This window comes from Anopheles bellator, chromosome 2, assembly GCF_943735745.2.
Source record: "Anopheles bellator chromosome 2, idAnoBellAS_SP24_06.2, whole genome shotgun sequence".
In the NCBI taxonomy this organism is placed as follows: Eukaryota; Metazoa; Arthropoda; class Insecta; order Diptera; family Culicidae; genus Anopheles; species Anopheles bellator.
Genome location: NC_071286.1, coordinates 57,466,310 through 57,490,706, shown reverse-complemented (window position 1 = coordinate 57,490,706; position 24,397 = coordinate 57,466,310). Strand labels below are relative to the sequence as shown.

The following is a 24,397-nucleotide window of genomic DNA, read 5'->3' as shown; positions in this document are numbered from 1 at the left end:
CCTCATTGTCAATTACGTCACGTGTCCCGGCAGCAACGCCAAGCCAGCCAGCCTTTCCGGATGTTCCCGGGCTGCAGATGGGCGATTGGCAGCGTGGCCAACAACATGCAAATCGATCATTAGCGTCGGGCTCGAAAAGGGTTTTTTTTCGTCTGTCTGTGTCCGTGCCATCCATAATTTCCCTTTATGTTACTGTCACTCAGGTCAGGCCAGCCCAAGCCCGACGGCGGATCGGGGACGGAAAAACTGGTGTTACATTTTTATTACGGTACTTTGTACATTTTTCGACCCATCGCGTTCCGTTTCACAAGTTACCGCTCAATCAATACACCGCGGTGTGCCACTCCTGCGTCGGTGCGATGCATAATGTATGGATGGATGGGTAAGCAAAGAAAAAAGGACGTATCGAACCGATCGAACGACAAATGGCACCAAACGAATTCACTCACCGTGACCGTCCCGGTTTTTGTTTCTTTTTCCGTTCTTTGAGTAATCATAATTTTCGAAATTAATGATCCGTTCGGTGTGCGCGACCCAAATGAGATATTTCCAAATTTGCCTCATAAAACATCGATGCGTCGGTGGGACAAAAAAACCCGGAGACACCAAATCGACAGAGTCGTTGAAGTTGATAATATTAGTCGACTGGGAGGCGTCGTGTGCCTCGGCGACCGCCTGACGGGTTGCTAAATGATGAGAAAATTAGCATCACTACACATTGCAAGTTGTCAGAATTTTCGACATTTCGCAAATCGCCCCGATCCGATCCCAGAAAATGGCCGCTTTGGAGGAATTATTCAGCAGCTTGTGTGGGGCCGGCTTTTTTCCGTGACTTCCGTGACGGACAGGAAGTGATGGCACGCCACAACCTGTAATGGCGAATCATTCAATCGAACCCGGACCCCCGAAGTGGGCACCCGCCAGTGTTTTGTGTCAAAACATTCACGACACGCCGCGTGCTTGCGGAACGCTAAACAAACGCCCAGTTTTTCGGACGCACCCAACACCCAGCTGCGGGTTTTTCCCACAAAGCTGTGGCTTTTATTGGGTTGGGCCAAATTAAATTGATTAAGCCAAATGTCAAAAACCCGGCAGTGACACCGGATTGGCATGCGAAATGCGCCAGCTTGCGCGCCGATTGTTGCGCCGGAGGAAGTGCATGAAATCCTAGAAAGGTGAGAAAAATGGCACCCCACAACCAGCGGCGGAAAATTGGTTGATGCTTCCTTTTTTTTCCTTTCCCATTCGGATCTTCGTTTCGATCCGGTACCGGAAAAACATGACAGCGGCAATTGCTGGTGTCACTTCGCCTCACGCTGGTCCACCGTTGAGCATTGAGCGCTAATCTGTCAATCAAAGCATTTGCACCCCTCCGGATCCGGATCATCCCGCGGAAAGGGAAGTCATCCCGGGTGCTTGTGTCAAAAGTGACAGCGCGGTTACAACACCGATTGATGCACAGGAAGAGACACCGTCCGAAGCCGACCTTTCGTGGCCCTGCAGATTCTTCTTCCATTGCCGTTGGCTCACCAAGGATCTCCGGGAGCTCGGTGATGCTCGGTGGTCCTTTTTGACACTACACAAGTTGAGATAAAAAAGGGCAGGAGTCGAAGGAAGAAGCTCATAATTCCGGTTCCGGATGCTGGATGATTGGGTTGATTGTTGAAGCGAGCCGCTCGCTTTGCGCAATTCACAGCTCGGTGACAAATCCGTGTCCGGTGGATGTGAAGGCCGACGTGACGAACCGTGAGATTTATCACCACAACGCGGCGCACCCCGCGGGGTGGGCCATCGTCCCGAGCTTTTATCGGACTTTAATTAATTGCGCGATTGTTTCTCGGGGACCGCACCAAAATGGCCGCCGAAGAGTCGTTTTTTTCCGTTCGCTTTTGGGTTCGGTGATGAATTTGATGAATTGTTAAGCGACAGTCGGTACGTTGTGCGGGGTCAGCAATCAAATCCCACCCCTGGTCCCCCCCGCCGTTCGATTCCGGATCGCAGTTTCCGGTTACGCGCTGGGCGCGAATGTAAAAATTATGTTAATTGAAAACGCGGTCGATGCCCGGGTGAGCAGATTAATGGGCCGTTGCGCGACCAAATTTTCGTGTCCGTTTCCTGATCGGTACGGTTGATCGGTTTCGGTTGTCGTTTATTTGAAAACTATTATTTGTCCATCAAATGGCCCCGATTGAGTTATGGCCGTGAGTCCGACCGAATTGAACCGATTTTATGGTGCACTTTTGGGACATTCTAATAACGGAGCAGAAATGTTTATTTATCACCGTTACATGCGTGGCGGCTTCCCGGGAATAATTAATCGGGGAGAAGGGCAGCCTAATTAAGAGATGTTTATGAAGCGAGGTTTTTTGGTTGTCGAAATTTATGTTACGATGCGATCGAATCGAGGCAAAGGCATTCAAAACTTTATGTCATAAGTTTTACGACTTCCAGCAAACCGAACCGAAACCGTTTCATGTTTTCAGCGCGTTCCGTCCGAAGCAACACTTTAATTATCAATTTACGTGCTCCCGTTGCCATCAGCCCACAGTTTTGGGTTTCTAGTTTTATTTCCAACCCCGAGTTGATGAAAAGCATTTGCGTTCTCCATTTACACCCTCAACTCAAGTGATGGAAGTTTTGCATTTGAAATTCGGAGAACTGCGATAACGATCGTTTCAGTACGGTGGACGTATAGTTTTTTCTTCGGAACTATTGTGTGGGGCATGAGTTGGCGAAACGTTTCCTGCTTGCCTACCGGAACGACGTGCCTGCGTGGAAAACCGCCGGCCAGTCAGCGCCGGGTCCGCGACCCGCGGACAAGGCGATCAAAATAATGTTGTATCATTTTCATTAAAACCAAACCCACCAACCGCGGCCCGAAGTCCATTTCCCCGGCGGCCAGTGGTGAACGGGAAAAGCCCTACTTTTTGCCGCCGGTGGCCAAGTGAAATGTGTGGTGAAATAAATTAGCGGACATTACCGTCGCCTGCGATCGAGTTGAGAGAAAAACTCCTCGCAAGGAAGAAAACCCGAAGCCCGAAACGTATATTCATTCATCGTGAAATTGAATTCCATGCCTTCCAGGCCGCTGAGACTGGCCCAGTTCGGGGCCCAGTTCGTTTTCCCATTTGTGGCCCGCGGCCTCCATTCCACGTAACACGTTCCATTTGTTGCTTGTTTTTGAACTGAAGTCATAACTGAATTTTTACACGAACTCTCTCTCTCTCTCTCTGTCTCGCTCTCGAGACATTGTTTCGAGACTTCTTTGTTTCAGTAGTTTGTTTCGGTGGCGTTTGCGAACCCTTTAGGTTTTACCGGGGGTGAAGCAAACGGTTTACATAAAATGTAATTCCGATGGTAATGGCGTGTAGAAAAGTGCCAACTCACAACCATCAGGTTTGGGGCTCGGTGGGGAGCTCGGGCCATGATTCATTAAAAGCGATGAAGTCGATCATGGGTTGGCTGGCTTTTCCACGAAGGACCAGGCCCCGGCCGACTGTTGTTTTTGTTCGCTCACCTTTCGACTTCAATATTTATTTACATAATGCCAACGATTGCTAATTTCGCCGGCCACAGTGATGGTCGGTCAGTGATAAGATGGACCGTCGGCCGGGCTGCGATCGACGAGTGCTGACTTGAAAATAGGGTGCTAATTATCGGCAGTCGCTGCGGTGGTTTGCTGATCGCGCGATATCCACCGTCCGTTGGGCGAGGATCTTCAGGCCGGCCATTGGTGTCATTGGCTTTCCTTTCGACGGTTTATTCCCGTGGGGTTTTTCTATGTTTCGTTACCTTGTTGGGGTATGAATTTATATTTTTTTTGCTTTATTAATACCCCAGTGGACCCAGTTCTAGGAGTTAGGCTAACGCCACAATGCAGCAACGTTCTGGCTGCACCGTGTGATCGGCTCGGCTTGGCTAAGTAGCTTTCGGCCGAAAACTGGCGTTCGGGGGTTTTAAGTGCCCCGCCGGAACCGCCGGAATGATTTACACATTTTTACGCATACTAACTATCGGCTCTCTGGGGGTAACGCGGAAACGAAACGAAGATGAATAGGACCCGGCGGCGGCGAGGCGGCAACTGTTCGAACGAGAATTAGCGGCTGCTTTTTGGTGCGGCCCCGGTGCCGTCTTAATTAACATAAACCCGATCATAAAATAACGTGCTTTCCGAGAGATCGTATAATGAGCTGAAAAACTGCCTACACGGGTGACGGTGACCTTAGCATAATTCATTTTTCGCTGCCCAGCGTGTCCCCGCGCGGGACGGGACGAGTGCCGAGCCAGGTGGAGCCGGAGCCGTGTGCGCAGGACCCAAAGGTCCCGGCGTTAACCCCTGGCCCGCACCTGTTTCGTAATAAATTAATGAACGGCGATAGGGCCGGCTTCGAAAACGCAGCCCAAGAGGTCCCGAAGACCGAGGCGCCGTTGATGGAAGTCAAGGTTAGAAAACACGACAATAGAGCCTAATGCAATCGATCGGAGCGGATGATCTGCGCCGTAGCAGACATATGTTCATTGATGTTTTCATCATAAACATTTATGCTTTTGTTGTTGCTCTTTGAGGTTGCACTTAAAGGAACATCACTGACCAAAAACGAAATTCATTCAAATAATCACCTCAAATATTGTGAAGATTCGGGAAAAAAAACTCGTAACAAGAAACACGTCGTTCGGTGGCAGTTGACCTGAGACGATCTTGCCTCGAACTGTGGCCAGTCAACCTGAGAAAGAAAGACGAAATTACCATAATTTACAAAGGCTAACAGGCAGCTAATGTTGTGATATGCGCACGGTTTGAATGGATACGATTAGAGGATCTTAAAGATACTTAGCAGCTTTAGGCAGGGATGAAAAAGAATTTGCGCTTGCAGTGGATCCGTCGATCAAGACGAATCAGCTGCACATTGAAGATATTTTGAAAGGTGTATTCATTTGGACACCCTTCACTTTCTTTGCATTACCAGTCTTTACCAACATTTTTCTGGCAGCAGCGATGCTAGAACAATCCTGTGGTCACCTCCTTGCGGCAAAAACCAACAAACCGATCGATCTACATCATACACAGAAGTTTGTTTAATTGTGGTTAAATTATAATTTATTAGCCCATCGTTTTCGGGGTCACCGATGGAACCCGGGAATGGGTCGGGCTCGGCGACGGCGGCTTGCTTTGAGCTGGGACGGTCCCCAAAAAACTGACCGGCTTCTCGTCGGGATGCGCCGTAAATTATCGCATTAATTTAATCAACATGTCCAGCGGCTGTCCAGTGGCGGTCGCGCGTAAGGTCCTCACAGAGAGCAGGTTAGCATTTAATCAAAAATTCAAATTCGCTCCTTTTGTGCGCCAAAACGAGCGAGAAAAGTGAAACACAGTTAATGATCGTGTTTAAGCAAACGCAAACACTCGCCTAAGTCGCCGCTGCGGTGCATTTGCGCATGGGCATTCGTTACACTTGCAAACAGCGATTAATCGTCCGGCGTGGTTGAAGTTCAGCTCTCCGTTCCCTAATTTGGCCCGAACGGAACGGGTTGCAACGGGTGGGAAGCGGACAATTTAACAGAGAAAAAAGAGCAACCGGAGGCTAAATCAAACGCTCATCAATCATTTTCGGCGGGCCAACCACAACCATCGATGTACTCAGACAGACAGACAGTCTGGACACACTGGACCGGAGATAGAAACAACGTCCCCGGGGGGCCCCTGAAGCACGGCAAACATGATCCTGGATTGTAAGGGAAGCAGCTTTAACGCCGGAACACCGGAACACCTAACTGTGCCAAAGCCAGCATAAATGGTGTCGTTGATCTGGAACAGAGTACCTCTCATTGGTGCACACAGCATAAGGGGGCAAAGAAATGGCAAAAGTATCTGTTTATGCGTTTCACCGTTTCATGATTAATCGGCGGGCATCAATCACATCGGCGCAATAATGCTGAATGGAAGTAAAAACCCGCAGCCAGCGCGAAGCAAACAATGCGCGAAGAGAGCGCGATAAACGGTGAAACTCATTGGTCGAATGAATGGAACGGACTGAAAATACGGGCAGATACAGAAAAAAACTCGCACAAGGTAAATACGGCGGAGTACGGCAAAATATAAACACATTGACACGATGATAAAATGCGAAAACGAGGAAACGAACATAAAACAGGCCGGGGTCGATGCTGCTGCCGTTGGCCGGCAACATATCGCGTTGTCTACGATGGTGTTGAGCGCTTCATCACTGTCCGTCGCGGGGCTGCGTGTTATGCTGCACCGGCCAGCACCGAACACTGACAGCACAGAAGTCAAATAAAGGATCATCAAAATAAATTCTCTTTGCACATCATAATTCACTTATGCGAGTGGCCGCACCTAAACCGCAGCCATTTGCACGCGACGGTGAGATGTCCGAGAATTCTCCTCTCTTTTCAAACATGACCATTTGACGATAAAAACCCCCAACGTATGATGCAACAGCATTTCACATCTTAATTGTTGCGCGCTGGCCATCCTTCAAACAATGCTGCAACAATGGTAACGTCCCGAGCGGAGCGGAGCAAATTATACACCCTCAGGATCAGGAGCTGGCTTGTTTCCGATTGTTTTGCGCGAAACATATTACCCCCGTGAGCTGTAGTGATTGGGCGGAATAATGTAACCCGCGGCCGGACGTGGCCAGATCAGCGGCAAAATGGATGGTCTGCCCATAACTTATCGACCGTTTGAGTCCGGCTCGCTCCGCTAGGCCGGGGCGCCTTGGAAACAAGCTTGGTAATGATTAGCAAATTACAGCCGGTAAGCAGCAACCGCTCTGCTCCAAAACAAACTCGCTTCCGCTGACTGCATCCGGCTAATCGATTCCCCGAGCCCCGAAGTAGGGCCCCGGCCAGCCCTTAATGGCGAGCAAAAGGGCGTTAAATCGCACCGTTACACCGAGAAGTATGGCATGAAAAATGGGCAACGATCGTTGAAGAGGCCGAGGCGAGGCCCGAGAAGAAACGAATAAAGGGATTTCAATTTTCCACCTCATTTCGTACACCCCATTAGGCAGCAGTGACCATTAATTCATGCGCCGAGTTGGGGATCACCTGTGGAGGTCTTACGGCCCTACACGTAACGAGCGCGTAATAGTTGCGCCGAGGGAGACCCACGCAAGACCCGGCTTTCCATTTTCCCAACTGTCACAACCTGCCGCCGATCGAGAAAATGCACTTCCTGTGCAGGCTTCCCGAGGTGGGATCGCTGATCGGTCCGTTCCAAATAAGTCTTGTCTTGGGACTTCGCGTAGTTCAATTTCTGTTGGATCATCCACCGCCTAAGTAATGACAGATGTTATTAATTTCTGTTCCCACCTTTTGCTTCATCAAGAAGGACTTTGGACCAAGGCTTGCGCTCTTAAATATTATGATATAGCTCAATTTCCGTGGCCACACAATGTGGGCCCCGCTTTTTTCTGTGCCGCCTTTGTGGCCATCACCACCGGGCAGTTTCTTGCCCTTTCCTTAACCTGGGCCCTTTTTGCTATTCTTCGGCCGGGTTTCGCGACGCGGGCCACTGTAATTGCAAAGTACGAGAGCGAGGCCTCAATGGGGACTTTTAATGGAAATTTATCTCTGCCTTCGTTACATTGTGCCCCTCACAAGTTGGTGGCGGTGTGGCATATGCATTAATCGTGAGACCGTAACCGGCTGCGTAACCGGTGGCTCGTTGCTTGAAATGGTCTTAGGGAGGCCGATTAGAGACGTTGATTGAAACGTTTCTCCTATTGGACCGCTCGACGTGTCCCAGGGATCGGACATAAAAAAGAAGTAGGTTTTGCTCACGTTCCATCCACCGCTATTCGCGCTGTTATGCTGTGATCGGACAGTGATCGTTCTCACCAGGGCAAAGTAAACGAACTGATGAGGGTGCCACCATCATCATCCCGAGGTTCGCTAACCGAAAAGGATCCTCCCCGAGGATCGATCATTTGCGCTAATGACAGATGTCAAAACGTGAAGCCGGCCAATGGGGTGGTCCGGAACAGCTGCCGTGCGTAGCTAACTGGTTCCACTGGCGCGGATCAGGAGCCTCCTTTTCGGAACCTCAAAACGGGGCTGCAGCACGCCACTTCAAATACTTATCATTAGCCAATCTAATTACTTATGCTAATGGGTCTTGTTGTAATGGTCGGGCCTTTGTGCGCGTTGACCGACACTGGAGTTGATGGTAAGCCACCAGTGGCCGGCGGTCAACAAAAGGTATGTCGGTTTTGGTTTTGAAGTGCAAAAGAAGCATCCTTCGGATGGTGTACCATTATCCCATTAGTTGGGCGATAATTAAATGCAATCGTTATTGAATGAATGGGGAGAAAAAGTGCATTAAAGCAGATGGTGATCATGAAGCAGAAGAACCACGTCGGAAGTGTTTGAAATGTTTCATGCTCTCGTTTCTCCTCCCAGGCGCATGTTTCCGACGGTGCGCGTGTCCTTTTCGGGGCCGCTTCGACAGACGACGCCGGCCGACCGGTACGTGGTGCTGCTGGACGTCGTGCCGATGGATAGCCGGCGCTACCGGTACGCCTACCACCGCTCGTCCTGGCTGGTGGCCGGCAAGGCGGACCCACCACCCCCGGCCCGGCTGTACGCCCACCCGGACACCCCGATCGGGCCGGACGCGCTCCGCAAGCAGGTCATCTCGTTCGAGAAGGTGAAGCTCACCAACAACGAGATGGACAAGAATGGCCAAGTAAGTATACGGGGGTGTAATCTGAGCTGCGGTTCTGTGGGTCGTCCGTGCCCAACGGAAAACCTAATACCGGCGCCTGCTGCGCTAACGATCCGTTCGATGACGAGCGAGAAGGTTGTTGTATTAATCTTACACGATCAGCCCTCGAAGAGAAGGGTCCGAAGGTTCGCGGGACCGTTTCTTTTTTGGGGGGACGTAACATGATCCGGACGTTGGGGATGGCCGCGATGGCGCTGTGATGATGTTCGACAATCGAAAACAATATTTTAATCATCCATTTGACACTTTGGGACTTCGGCAGTCAACTGGGTGGCCACAGCGAGATAGCATTCAACATGCTTATCTGAATAGTAGTTTGAGTTCCATTGTCATATTTTAAGCTTTGACACCTTATTCAAACTTTTGTCTACGGAACTATACCCTCAAAGCAGATGGAAATATATTTTCTCCCAATCTTAAGTCTTAAAATCGTTAAATCTTTTGAAAAATTAAACTCGAATCGAAGGAAATCTCTAAGTTCTTCTTGTTGAAGTTAAGGAGTTCCAGAGTTTTTTGATGTGGCGAGCGTCAAGTGCAGGAATTACTATCATGACGGAATTATTGTTCATTTATTTATTCATTTATTTATTTAATTATACAAAACAGTCAACGGGGAACTTAGCCTAATTGACAATAAACAACTTAACTTAGCACTTATTACGAAAACTAATCACAACTGACGAATGGCAACCCAGAAGCTGGTAACCTGTATTTAAAGGAAAGACATAGAAAACAGTAACAAGGACGAAACATTTACTAAGAAGGCATGAAAGCAAAAACATCACGACACCGACTAAGGGTCATATTAAAATCAATAAATGATGAAAAATGGTTATATGTTGAAAATTAAAATTAAAATTGATGAAGATTGAATTTAATTAGGGTGTTCCATCTAGTGTTTGAATTTGAAACTAAATGTCGTCCAATTTTTGAATTTCACCGAAGAACCAATCAGATAATATTTCTTGGTAGCCAAGGCCATGGATGGTTTCTTCTTCATTTTCGAAGAAAAATGAGCCGATGATGCTACCCGACCAATAGTCATTCATTGTGGGTGCATTGGCTTCTCTTGCACGACGTCTGCACTACTTTGAAAATAATTTTTTATTATTTCCCCATTTTCTGCAAGAGTAAAGCGTCCCATTTCGTAAATGTCAAAGTTTTTGCTAAATATTTACAATTTACAGAATGAAGTTTAAAATCCCTACACTTGATCTATTCCAATAAAGGATATGGTGTTGTAAAGTAGAACCTTCCATAACTATCTCCATTGCCTTTTGCGCCAAAAGTAGTGTTATGTTCCGCTATGTCTCAGAACCATAATGCTGAACTTGAAATCTCACAAACAATTATCAATTGAATGTGGCGAACAGTTCCAGAAACATTTAACAATGCAAATCCCCAAATAATAATAATATGCTTGTTTGACCTCGACTCACTGCTTTGTGGCAGAACCTTAAGAACCATTATCAACCGAATCTTGTTCTCGCTTGTCCCTCCCAACGTTTAACTTTAAATTGAGCATGGAAGTAAGTTTTTAACCAACTGCCAAAGCGCCAAGCGTCTCAAGTGCAAGTCCCAACGCCAACGTTAAAGTGTGCCCTTCGCCCGAAAGCCTAAGCCCGGCCATCGGGAGCCAAGCGCCAAACTGGCTGTGGCCCCGTGCCGTCGTCGCTAGCCCATTTCCATAATTTTCCAATAATCGTAATTTTTCCCACTCCTCACGTGGCCAGCTCGCCAGCGTGTGTGGCTGTCGAGGGGATACCTTCCCGTTTTGTGGCCACGACCCGCCCGATTCACGGCACGTGAGCCGGGGAAAAGCCAGCGGTGGTCCGCCAATCGCTAGCCAATTGGGCGACCCGAAAAAAAAGCGAGACCCGCCGAGAACGAATGGCGCGAAGGAAAAGCTCCGTAGAAATTATGGAGACAATTAAAGCGGGCTGCCCATAAGTTATACCTAATTAATACATTTTCGTGAGGGTTTCTCCTGGAGCGCTCCTGCCTCTTGGTGCTAAGACCCTTCCCCGGTGTGGCCAGGAAAGTGTCAATGATCGTAACTCGAACACTTTACGACGCTTTTCCATTTGACACCTTCATTGCTCCAGAGGAGGCCGCCGCTAGATGGCTGCCCGGTCCCGCCGAGTTGCCGTACACGTGCCCCGCAAATGGCCCGGGGGTTCATAATCCTGACGCGCGTAATGGAGTATCGCTTTTCCCATGTTCTTGGTGGCCGTTGGCTTCTTCCTTCGAACTTTCTGAAGGATCAAGCGATCAAAGTCGGCAAAGGACGCATGAGTGCCATTGGACATTGGGCAGAGGGACGGACGGACGGACGAAGGAGCAAGCACGAAGCGGAGCACGAACCACAACGGAGAGGATTTGCATAATCCTAATTTCGTGATTATTTCGTCGACCTAACACATTCGCACCTTTCGCCTCGCGTGAACCCATGTAGTGCCTCTCGGCCGCAAGTCCTCTGCAGGTTGGACTTCGGGACCAGGACCTTCGGTAGTTTGTGCTGTATTTCCGCCGCTTTTTTTACGAGCCCCACACTAGCCCCCCAGTTTTATGTTTTCGGTCGGCCCACGGCCACGGCGGACGGTACATAATTTACTATTATTTCGTCGGTTGGATGAATTATTAATGGCGGACGGCCATATTGGCCGGAGTCGGTGGCCGCGCCCGGTAGGTATTGATAGTCGAGTTGAGTGTGATATTTTGACACCTTATCACTTTCACGAATTCACGGCTGATGGGACCGGTCGGTCGGTCGAAAAGAAGTGCAAATAGGCCGCTGATTTGAATAATTTCGCCTTCAGCCAAATTGAGGTGGTGAGGTTCGGAATACCAAAACGCCAATTCACGCGCGCCGGGGAGCGAGAGCTAAAGTTCCTCTTGAGGTCTGCGGCCCACCATCCTGGCCTCGTTGGGCAACCCGCGGTGGGGACAGAAAACCGGCTGCACATTAATTACCCACCGACCCAGGTGTACCGGCGGTCGCGAGTTGATTATCGAGCGAGCTCTCTCAATTAGCCCTCTAACCGGCCAGCGGAATGACATTCCGGCAAGGGCCGGGATCCCAGAACTAATCTGGCGAGCTACGCAATCGATGGAAAATTATGACTCCATTCGAAATCCGGTCTTGGGCGGGCGCGTTGACAGCCGTACATCCGCGCGACCGCGCAATTGATCGACGTCCGCACAAGTGTCGATGTCTCGTGAGGTGTCGATGCTCGATTGGCTCGACCCGGTATAGAAACGGAACAAAAAGAACCATTACAGCCCGGTGTCCGGCCGTGGACACCGAAGACCGGAGAGTCGGAGTTGCATAATTTGCAGATCGTTATCGGAAACACTTAATTAATCTCGCCCAGCGCAGGCTGCAGTTGAGACGCTCGGATACTCGGATTGCTACCGACCAGCGTCCCGGGGTGCCGGGGTTGGAAGTGAACGTGGCTTGTGAAGTGCCTAGTGCAAACCAGTTCCATTGGGACAGTGAAATATTGCTTATTAAATTATGAAATAATAAAGTATTATGATTACTTGCGATCTGCGCAAGGCTTTTAATGACCACGCCGGGCGCACTGTGGACGCCAGGAGTGAGGACAACTTTCTGACGAGTGAGGCTACCGAAGAAAGGGCCCCGTGACAGAGTCTTGCTCGAGACGATCGGATCCGTCGGATAGTTTCAATAAAAAGCTTTAAGATGTGGTGTCACCATTTTACCTATTGCAAAGCTCAGCCGGCGTGACCTCGCCAAAACTGGGTGCGTGGGGCTTAAAATGACCACCGAACGAGCCCAGAGCATAGTGTCTAGAACCCGACCCGGGGGTAGAAAGCGAAAGACATTTGATACTGCTACCCCGTGTGCAGCTTCATCGAACGTGGCCGCGTTGCTTACGCGTTTGTGTCACGGTCCAGGTGTCGCGAGAGACGGCCAGGAGCTGCCACCGATGGAGCCCGGGGTCGCATTCAGGACCGCCCGTGGCGCTCCAGCGTTCCATTTCGCGTTCAGTCCGCGGCTGGTCCGTGGCCTGGCCTTGCTTTTGCTTAAAATAGCCGCGGTCCACAGGGGCGACCGAGACCGGGAAGTGGGGTTGGCCCGGTGGGGAGCTTGTCCGAAGTAACCGAAAACCGCACCATGGGTGTGCGCGTGTGTGTCTTTTTGGACTTGGGCGGCCTCATATCGGCGAAGTCGGCGGACAGCGAGAGCATTCCGACCGTTTGTGGGTCGTTTTTCGGACAGCGAAACAGAAACCATATTTCCATATGGAGTTATTGGTAGCGCCGAGGTACTTTGTAAAGCAATTGCGAGAAAAGAACCCATGTATTTAATTTAAAAATAATGTTCAAACCAAGACCAATTCATCATGGAAAGGGACAATTTGGCGTCATATTCGCATCACGTTCTTCTAACAGCTTTTGCACTAAGCACTGCGGTCACTTGTTTCGAAGCTTTATCACACACTTTGAAGAAAACTAATTCAATATTTACTTGGCCTATAGATTATCTAAGACTGAGATTCCCGATGGTTCAATATCTTTTAAACTGTTTTAAGTTTTGGGTCGTTTGGAGAACTACAGTCTTTCAGCAGCATGTTTGTTGATGTCTGCATACTGCTTCTGAGGTACCTTTACATAATCGCAAGTGGCTAAGCAAAACCAGAACAACACTTAAAATAGTTATTATTGTTAGCAATTTTGGACGTAACCTTATTGATTTCTCGAACTTGGAGATATGAACTGTTGACTTATTTGATTACTCTGCATAGCTTTGGCCGAATCACATAACTTTTAGCGAGCTTTATTTCTCTTATCTGTTGGTTTATATGTTATTTTCCCTTACTTATTTTTTCGTCTATATTCTGTTGTTTTGTCACTATTTATACACAAGACTGGGATATTTTTACCTTTGTGGCGACATTCTGACCATTTCGAGCTACGGCTCTTCTTATGTTAAGCACTGCATTTTGATTGATTATCAGTAAAACGATGGCGAAAGTGTTTGAGAATGCAACAAATCAGCGAGCGAGGAATTCTACGTGATTTTGCTAACTCACTATGATTGTGGATTTTCAACACATTTGTAAAGAACTTATTTACATTGAACCAATGTATTGTTAGTTCATCCCTATTACAAGAACTGTTTCATTATAGAGATTTCTTTCGGGAGTTAATGGAGATGTCATAGAATTCACTTTGTCTGCTTGAAATACTCAGATATTTTTAAATTACGAGGCTGTTCAAAAATATGGGTTGCTGAATTCAAACGAGGTCTTATCGGCCGTGAAGATGATCCATGTCAACGATGTCCAAAAACAGTAGCAACAGCTGAATTAGTAGAAAAAATACAGGATATTGGAACATCGTCGAGTTTTAGTAGAAGCCCTAGGCATCTCAATCTGAGTCTTCTTACTGTTTCCTGTTTCAAGACCTAAAAAATTTCATTTGTGGAAAGCGTTTTTCATCAAATGTTGAAGTCATCGAATCTGTATTTTTGTATTATTTGTACAATTTTACATTATTAGTTTTCTTCAATCGTATCGTACTAAGATTCCTATACACAATCATGTTGTTGTAATGCCGCTAATCACATCCTCGACTCATTAAAATAATGCTGAACGCTTGCTTTCTAACATCTTTTGAACTTCTCATCGATTGCACACTGCAACTAAACTCTCATTTTTAACACCCCCAGAAAGTTGCCCGACCAACAAGAAGTGGCCTGGTGGTTGGCGCCATAACTTGTCGAACTTACTGTCGTTTCTGGAAGAAAAATCCTCGACACCAGTTTTATCTCTAAGCGCCCCGTTAACACGCCGAGCCTCCCCAGAGCGTGTCGAATTATTAGTTGCGAAACCTCTACGCCCGGGTGAAGTGCTGAATACTCCCGTTTGCTCGGGCTCGGGCAAGGCTGACAGGTCGAAAGCCACCCCAGGATTCCCGTCTGCTGATAAGTGTCCTCGGTGGTGCAAAGTTTGGTCTCTCGCCGACCGAGACCAAACTTCCGAGGTCCTCCGACGCCTGCGGACCGCCTCGGAGCGACGATAAGATAAAACTTGTAATTAAGAATGTTGAAAATGAACCGCTCTATATGCTGACAAGTTCTGCACACGCCAACCGGGTGGGACCACCCCCACCGGGTAGGTGCCCCTGCGTGTGGCCAATTTTCGGATAACGGGAAGGACCTCGGCGAAGGGGATAAAGTTAAATATTGTCTGCGAAAGATAGCTCGAGCTAGGAGCATCGATCCCAAATCCCGAGCATCTGCTCCGCGTGGCCCACCCTTGCGGTTTATCCCCCACCGGTGGGGTGGGGCACCACCTTCCCCCTCCCCCGTTGGTACGTGACCCGGGAACGAGCGTGGCGTGCGGAAAGGCAGCAGAAAACCCGGTGATGGCGTTCCGAGCCACTGAACCGTGCCGAAAACGAACGAGCGAAGGCGAGACGAGCTGTGAAAAGCTGTTAGAAGAATCGATTTGTCGTCGACTTGAGTCCCTGGCTCCCGTGGCCTGCCCGCCGGACCACGGGTCCTGGCGCTGGTGGTAGTGCTCGGGCACTCGGCCACTACCACTACCAGCCGACGACGTCAGGACGAGCGACGGAAACTAATCCTGGTCGTCGTCGTTGTGCGATGTGGGGCGGTTGTCCTGGCAACATGGCGGCACCACCAACACGCAGCAAGTCTCCGCGCGTGTAGTGGTGTGCGCTCCCGGCCACCCGGCTGTGGTGTTGGTGAAGGACTCCAGGACTCCTGGCCACCCTCCTGGGGTGGGTGTAATGGAGGCGTAAATTTGAAAGACCTGATAAAACGCGCATGTCTTCGGCCGAAGCTCGATGGTGGTGGTGTGCGTTTCGTGTCCGTAGTGAACCAGGACGCGCATGGCCGGATGTGCTGGGTAGGGTGCTTAGCATAAAAATGGCAACCTACCCACCCACCCACCCACCGGGCCCGGGCGTGATGGTGGCGAGGTGTTAGCTTGATAAATTAGGTACGAAACATCACTGCTGCTGCCGACCTCGGCCAGCCTCGGCGAACGCTGGAAAGCTGTTGAAGTGTGATGGGTTTCCTGTTCCTGCTGCTGGTGAGCAGTTTTTCTTCGCCCACCAGGAAGTACTTGGGGCACGAGGGGCGTTCGATGGAGTGGCCTGCAGTACCCCTTTGCCGCTACGACCTGCTGGGCTTGGGTAGAACTCCTTAATATTTGAAGAATTATCCGAGAGCGACCTGGACTGATTGATTTGTATGGGTCGGTATCCAAAACTATCCCCAGTTACGGCTCCCCAGCTGCGTCCTCACGGCTCCCCAGCCCGGTTGGAGCAATCGACTCCAGTTTTACTAATGTTCTCCCGGACCCCCAGATGGCGCTTCCATGGCAAACCTGAACCTACGGGCCAGGTCCATGCTGTAAGCACTTCCGTGGAGTGCCGTGGATTCGAACGTGTCGATAAATTACGTTGATTAGTGCTGTCGCTGGGGTAGATCGGTAGATCTCCAACACTTGCGTCCAGGCCATTTGCAAACACTGCTACCGTTGCTGGCTGGCTGGCAGCTACACCGGTCGCGCCTCGCAACTAATTACCGGGTAAATGTCTCCATAAAACATCCTCCATAAATTATGTGGGTTATCTCCGCTGTCGAGCTCCGAGTGCCGAGCGGGAGCTGGAGTGTCCCCCCGTTCCCCTCCGCCGAACGTGGAATGGCTGTTGCAACGGCGCAGTGAGTCTATTGGAGCGTGTCTTCCACGCGACCACCAGGATTTCAGTGTCCGTCTTTTTGCCATCTCGCCCGGAATTTTGTTGTTTGCCGACGACGACGGAAAGCGGAATCGATTCCGATCGCTTTCGCCCAAGATGTCCGTAGCCCGTATCGGCACCAGTCTTTAAAAGCGGACCCGGTTGCTTTCCGGTTAAACACTTTCATCGACCGACTCGGCCTCGGTCGGTGCTCGGTGCCAGCCTCAGATATTGATTTTTCGTGGCCATATCTTTATTATTGATATCTTCGGTCGTGTCGTGCACGGAAAGTGCTTCTGAAGCGACCGGGAATTGGAAGGAGTCGGTCTTGGTCTCGGCGCGTCATCCGCCATTTTTCGCCACACTCGGCGGTGTTTCGAGCAGCCTTTCGATCGGATCCATCGTCCTACTCTCTCTCTCTCGTGGGAACGATATCAATTTCATCAAATCATAATTTATGGATTGCCATTCCTCTTGCAAATGGTTTATTCTCCGGCCGTCGTCGTCGTCGTCATCATCGTCGTCGGGGTTCCGCTGCCCAGGGCTGCGTTCGGAGTGCGGCCCGGGAATGCTGCCCGGGTCCGGGGATGTCAAATTCATGGCCCTTTCGTCTCCGGAATATAATATTTTCGCCTTTCGTCGTGTTTGTGCAACCGTGACCGTTTGGCGTGTTGGTGTATCTGGGGCCGAGATGCCTGCGGATGCTGTATAGGGCGGGCTCGCTTCTTCCCAGTTCGCTTTTGCCCCGGTTGCGGGGTCGGTGAAATATTGTGCACTCCTTCTCGAACGGGTGTACCGAGCCCCACCACCACCCGCGAGTGCGAAACCCACACAGACACACGACCACCTTTCCGGTTCCTCTGCTGCTGGCGTTTGTGTTGAGTTGTTTACTGCGCATTAAACTTTCAGGATTCCGGATCCACTCTGCGTGAATGGAGTGATGCGCCTCGCAACTTTTGGGGGGCTCCGTGAAAATTATGGCCACGCTGTGAATATCTGGACGCTGGGTGTTGGTCCGGACTCGAGCCGCAATTTACAGGAAGTCGCCTTAAGGTGGAAAATTGAGAAAATGTAAAACTTTTCCTCTCACTACCTGATTGGCGAACGGCGAAAGTAATCAGAAATTGGAAAAGTTTCCATGAATGTGATTTCGGCACTTTATATTAAAATAACGATAATAATACCTCAAAACCTTTCGCTGCAGATTGTACTCAACTCGATGCATCGCTACCAACCTCGGATTCATCTGGTCCGACTAGGGCCGGGACAGACCGCTCCCTGCTCGCCCAAGGAGCTGCAGGAGGTGGACCACAAAACGTACGTCTTTCCGGAGACCGTCTTCACCGCGGTGACGGCGTACCAGAATCAGCTGATCACGAAGCTGAAAATCGATTCCAACCCGTTCGCCAAAGGATTCCGGGATTCGTCGCGGTTGACCGACTTCGATAGGTAAGCTCCCCGGTCTCCGATTCTTCGGCCACACGGCCCCTTACTGGGCCCTGCTTTCCTTTTTCGCTGGTGTTGACTTTCGGATGGTGTTAATTTAATGATTTATGTTGCTGAGAGCGAAGCTAGAATGCTGACCCTCGCCGTATCCATTTCATTAGGCGGCGCCAAAGACACCCAAACCTACGGACGTTTTCGGTCTCGACGGACGATTTTTTCCCTCAAGTTTTTGAATTAACAAACGGTATAAGAGGTAACGCCTGGAGATACGAGCACGGACCTCGTCCGGCCCCGGTTCGATTTCGAATGATTTATGACGCACTGAAATGTTAACTTAATTACTCCGATCGGTGGCGTTCCTGCCCGATCGTTAATAATCGATTTCGATCGGGGTTTTCTCACATTTTCAAAACCCTGCCAAGGTTCTCTGACTTTGTTGCGCACATAGTACAAAGGGTATCCTTCAAGTTTCTATCGAGTATGTTTGATTCACACATTGTTCGTCTTATAATTCATATTGTAATACGTGAGCCTCGGTTAGTTCCCAACGTTCTAACTCAACCATTGATCTATCCGCTCGCTGTGTTCCTATTCATGGAAAAAATTTAAAAAATGTAATTCTATCTACGTTTCAGCTATTCGGGCATGTAAGTATTTCGGTGCCGACGCTGAACCAAACCGATGCCAAGATGACGTAAATCGTAAATATGCAAATTCCAGGTGTAATGATTATAAAGCACCTGAAATAGTATTACTTATCTATTATGCTTTGAATACTGTGACAAATGCGTCAGTTTTTGAAGGACAAGATGACAATCGATGAAGTGGACTGGCCACAAGTCAGATTTAGTTTCATAATTCGGGTTTGCAGCCTCTGTAACCTCTGAAGCTGTGTTTGGTTTCCAAGGAAAAAAAGAGGCACAACAATAGAAGTGTCGTAAGACTATTACTATTCTTTTTCGACTTGTTCAACTTGTTCATTCTAGCATCCAAAATAACTCCACGATATTTCATCTCGGCAAATTTTTCGCTAAGTTCCTGGTTGATGATGATAGACAGCTGTTTTAAACAAATCTCGCAGTTTTTATTAAAATTAGTTAGAATTACAACTGGGTTGCATTGTAAAAGTTGTAACATGAAGAAAAACTAAAAAAAAAACAAGTTTTTTACCGATTCCCCGCATACTAAAGTTTTGATAAAAACATTACGAAAGTTGAAGATTAAATAGAGAATAAGGGTTCAGCACACTGTTATCAATTTTTCTACTATTTTAACAAAACAATCTTTTAAAAAAGGCTGACGGAACATTATTTAGTGCAAGAAATATACAATCATCTCGTGCACAATGAGAAACTGCGCGCCACGACGGAAGGGCTACTTCCTAGTAGCAGCTCAGCACCATCTTCCGACGGTACGAGATTGAGATGGAAAAATGGCAAGACACCGGACGCCCAGATCCCGCCGACCGCATGAGACCCCGCCACGACCGAGACGACCGAAGGATTCCGCGTTTTCGTTTCACTAAAGTGTTGATTACAGAGCGGCAACATTCGGCACCTTCGCAAAGCCGCGGCGTTGCGCAAGCGCAAACGGAGCTAAATGACTGTTAAAAGTGGTCGTAATTATTCCGACAACTGCGCACCGGACCAGCCTCCGGGCTCCGGAGCCCGGTCCGGTCCGGAGCCGTTTCAATCTCCTTCTCGCGCGTCGCACAGGAAATCCTGCGCCGCCGGAGTGGCCGCTGATTGCCGCCTTTTGCGAAACCGCCTTTGAAGCCTTTCTGCACTCTGCTCTGGTGCTGCGGCCCAGCATAAAACGAAGCATAAAAACCGTAGCGATGCGCCCGTCCGTCGTCCGGTCGTAATGATTGATAAAATCCTTACAACACCTCCGGCGGAAGGCCCGGCCGGGTGACCATCGTCGGGAGACGGGAGAACACGGCCGCCGGAGGCCCTTTTTCGGGGGGGCAGAATGAGGATGAACTGGGCGCATTTCGGTTGCCTCGGACGCGCGGCACGTTGCGTAGTAATTTACACGAAATTGATGAACTTCGAGAGACGCAAAGCGTAACATGCCGTGCGGCTGGGTAATTTATGACTCCCGGGCGGTTGGTCCGGGGAAGGGCCGCTCCTTCGTTTGTCACGGAACCTCTTCACGGTCAGTCTCGCTGTCGCCCCGTTGAGCTGCGCCAGACATTGAGTCGCAGATCGTCCCGGCGAACTTGCCCCCGAGCGATTTCTTTAAGCCGAAGGTGGTGCCGTTTCGCGTCACCTTCGATTCTTGAACCGTGGCCCTGGCAACATCCAGGACGACGACGCTGCATTGTTTCCGTTAAGAAGATTGATGCGCAGGGCCCACAGGACTCCTCCGGAGCGGGACTGCCACCTTTTTGGCCTCGCCATTCACCTGCCAATCGTCGGCCGCCGGTGGCCACCATTCTAATGTCGCCGATCAACCTGTGCACCGCGAACATCGATCATATTTTTCACTCTTGTTCTCCACGCCGTTCTCGCCGCGGGGGAAGGAATTCCCATTTCCTTACCTTAAATGCATATTAATGCATCCACCACACGCCGATTGACGGTTGCAGTCGGGAGACATATTTTCGTCCTGCGATTGGCGGTGCTAGGTGGGGCACGGTACATCAATCGCTTATATTGTAGTGACATTTTTGAAGTCTTGCTCACAATCTTTCTGCGTTTATCAATGATTGGAAGAACCCAAATGGTAAAGTGATTAACTTAAGCGATGGCTAGTTTATATTATTAATGATACAGTCAAATTTAAATTAGAACAACAAGTTATCTGGTAAATGCACAGAGTTCAAAATTTTATAACATTATTTTAATTTAGTTTTCCGTTGATTCATTTTTTAATGTATGTAAATGTAATGTGTATAGTCCAACACCTCAGTATCATTATTTTGGGACTTGTGGAATGATGCAATATCCTGTAGTAGGATAAAATCTTAACCAAAGAGACGCCGAATGATTACTTCTTGCATCAAGTTTTGACCAACTTTCTATTCAACACGACGCTCACTCGCAAATTTCATGGAAACTCTTTCTGCATCTCTGGATCATAATATAGTTGCATTTTTTTATTGCTGAGTTTAACTTTTCATAGTCCTATTGAGTTAAGTCCTTTTAACAATTCATTTAACAAGAGTAATTTTTCCCAAAACTATGTTTTTTTTAAGCAAATCGCTTTAAAAATATTTTTTGAAAACAAGGTAGGGCACCGAAGGGACCTGACATCTTTTGATTGATGTCACGTTATCGAGATACATTTTGTACCAAGCAAAGTGATGGAAAATGATGTAGAAAATAAAGGCTAAATATCTTCAAAATAAACTTTGGTTCGCTCCACTCAAATTCACCTATGGCTGCGCCAGTACACGGCATTCAATCAAAAAACGACACTTCGTCATAGTTTAACTCTCAAAATGTTCAACTAACATTCAGCAGCTTAAAAGTGCGATTTCAAAAACAGATACAGCCATATTTTCACATGTAGTTCAAATGTTTAAATGATAAGCTTTGTTTCGTTAAAAATAAATAGAACAAAAATGATAAATGCGTTTAAATCGGTTCCGATGTTAGTTTGAAGCTATGAATTTATGCTCTTACCGGTGATCGTGCGAGAGACTGTTAAATAGATCACAAAACATATAAAACACTAACCGATATTTTATACACTCAATATTTTTTCAAAAAAAGTTGATCCTATTGAATTGTTTAAACTTATTCTGTAAAACAGCAGAAACTGAAGTTACTTTCTCCTCACGATCCAATCGATTATTTTAAAGCCAATTGTTTACGGATTGACACGTCACCACTTCGCGGCTTAGTCACGCGCGTAACAAACGTCCAACAATTGTCCAGGTCCGTTTTGCTACGAGTTCCCCACCGGATGACTCACACCGTTGGAGGCTGGCACTCCATTTCAGCCCCCGTCCGATCCGTAATTGAACCAATTAAATTACCTTTCATGTCGTAATGGGTAACGTTGCATAAGGCCAGCTACTCCGGTTGCTGCTGAAGGCGCGGTTTTTTGCCAAATCGCGACTCCAAAGGGCGGCAACAAATCGGTAAAATCGACGAAATTAAAGACCGCACGCCAACACTCAACCTGGGCCCCGGGAATTGCTTCCTTTTTGCCGTCGCGCAGTCGAGTGCCGGGGCAAGTCGGCGCGGTTGCAGTTGATTAGCAGTTAAAGTGCATCGTGATAAGGGAAAGTGAAAAGAATCGGTAAAAGGGGGCTTGCGTGGGGCTGGGATGGGGGGTCAAGAATCACTTTGGCAGTCCGGCAGCACCCGGTCGGCAAAAGGGCCCGCCGAACGCCGATTCGGTGCGTTCGACGAGAAATCCGAAACCTGTCCATCATCTTCGCTTTTTGTGGCCATTCGCTCACACAGCCAGCGGAATGATCGATGAAGAAAGGAGCAAAAAAACCAAGAAGAAGAAGAAGAAGCAGAAGAGCAAAAACAAAACGAATCCCTCACCTCGTGGTCAGATTTTTCATAATTACACCCGATGATAGCAGCTAATAATTGAAGGCTCTAATTTGTTGTGCGCGAGGTGTGAAGGAATCTTTTCGGGGCCCGGGACCCCGCAGTTGCTCCTTCTGTCCGGAGTCCCGTCGCGGGCTGCAGTCCGTGGCCGAGACTGGTCGGAGTGCTGGGACTCCAGGTCCCTGTCCCGGAACGCGACGGACAATCAAAAAGGAGCGAACAGCCCTTCGGGCTAATATCATCACCAGGGCGGCAAACGAAAATTACAGGGCGGCACACCGAAGCCCCGAGGACCCACAGACTGCTCTCCTTCTCGCTCCCTCTCTCGCTGGCCGGTTTCAGGGAATCGATCCCATTTCGTGACCGCCGACTGCAGCAGCACGGGAGTTTCTCTTTGGCCAACGCGGAATCGGCCAACCGGTTGGTTGGTGGGTGGGTCACTTGCGATCATTGCGAGCCTCTTTGGAGCCTCCTGGCTGGAAGAAGCTGCTGGAGAAGCATCGATGCTACCCTCTACGCGACTCGTGACGTGAATGTATTGTTTTCTTTAGCTTTGCCTCCTTTGGGTTCCCTTCCAAGCAGCCAATCTTCGCGCAGGCTCCGCCGGCGCCGTGTTTTCGGTTTTGCCATCACCGTCGAGGGCTTCCTTTCATCTGGCACCGCGATTCCAGGTTTGGTGGGAAATGTGGGGACCGAGCACGCGGGTACGAAGCGATCACGTGAATTGGTTTATGGTCGTGTGAAATTGAAAATGAAGCGAAGTTTATAGTTATTTAATAACCGATCGTTTCCCCGATCGGGACCCGGCCGATCCTTGTGCCGATGTGGGGCGAAGGTGGCAGCCCACATTTTTGGCCGCCAGGAGGAGAGTGGCCACAGTTTGTAGGCAGCGGAGGCGGAGATTAGCTGGCAACCATAATGATGATGACGCTGATGATGATCATGCTGCTGACTATGTGCCAGACGGGTTGGGCGTTCCAAAGGATCGATGTCGAAAAGAATACAATTCTTGGGATAAACGGCTTAAAGTTTAAAGAAAAAACAATATAATAAAAAGGTTCGAAAGCCGGAATTTCAAATACGATTCCTGTTCTCAACTATTTCAAGACTTGCTCAAAAAATTTCGGTCGTTGCTTTATGTTTTCCGTATCGTACGCAGGGATCCAATGGATGCGATGCTGCTGGAGCAGCACCTTCGCTCCCCGATGCGCCTCTTTCCGGATCCGATTGCGATGGCCCAGTTCGCGTCCAACCACCAGGATCCGGACGGGTCGCAAGCGGCGCTCATCGAGAAGGCCCGCCAACACCTGCAGCTGTGGGGCCGTTCGCCGTACAGTGAGTTGCTGCTGCCTCAGATGTACCAACGGCCTCCGGCCGGCCTTGGCGCCCTCAACCTGGGCCTCTGGCAAGCGACCGGTGGTCAGTGGCCACCTCAACTTCCGCACGGATTTCTACAGCAAACGGCATCGCTGGCGGCTGCCACCTCCGTCGGGACCTCGCGAACGCCACCTCCAGCATCGGCACACCATCACCCACCACCCACCAGTTCGACGCCGTCGCCCGGGGCCGGATCACCCTCACCCAACGACCTGCGGACCCGCCACCTGAGCCGCTACAGTCCGTACCAGATTCCGCCACAGCACTCGCAGCATCCGCAGCAGCTCTCACCGCCGGCTGCCGGCTCAGCACCGGCCTCGACGTCGAGGAGTCCCTCCAACTAACCCGAGGCGGACGACCCAGTGTAGATACGCGGAACGCGGTGTACATAAACTCGAGCTTGAGCTCAGGTTCTATTTATTTCATCCGAGTCCGAGCATAATTACCGTACGGTCATAGAGCATAGATGCGTTGGCTACGTTTCGTTGGCCAGTTTGTTGGCACGATTAGGTTGGGATTTACTTTGGGCCACCCAGTGTATCGAAGAGGGCGCAGTTTCGTTGTAAAATAGAGC

At 49.3% G+C, this 24,397-nt stretch overlaps 1 protein-coding gene across 1 annotated transcript in view; it reads left to right on the top strand.

Moving 5' to 3' along the window:
- Positions 1-24,167, top strand: part of LOC131207771 (T-box protein H15-like) — a 45,987-nt gene extending 21,820 nt beyond the window's left edge. The window contains exons 4-7 of the mRNA XM_058200399.1: positions 8,425-8,710; positions 17,691-17,935; positions 18,568-18,579; positions 23,606-24,167. Of these exons, the coding sequence (XP_058056382.1) occupies positions 8,425-8,710; positions 17,691-17,935; positions 18,568-18,579; positions 23,606-24,167 (1,105 nt within the window). The remainder of the gene's footprint in view (positions 1-8,424; positions 8,711-17,690; positions 17,936-18,567; positions 18,580-23,605) is intronic.
- The last annotated feature ends 230 nt before the right edge of the window (positions 24,168-24,397 follow it).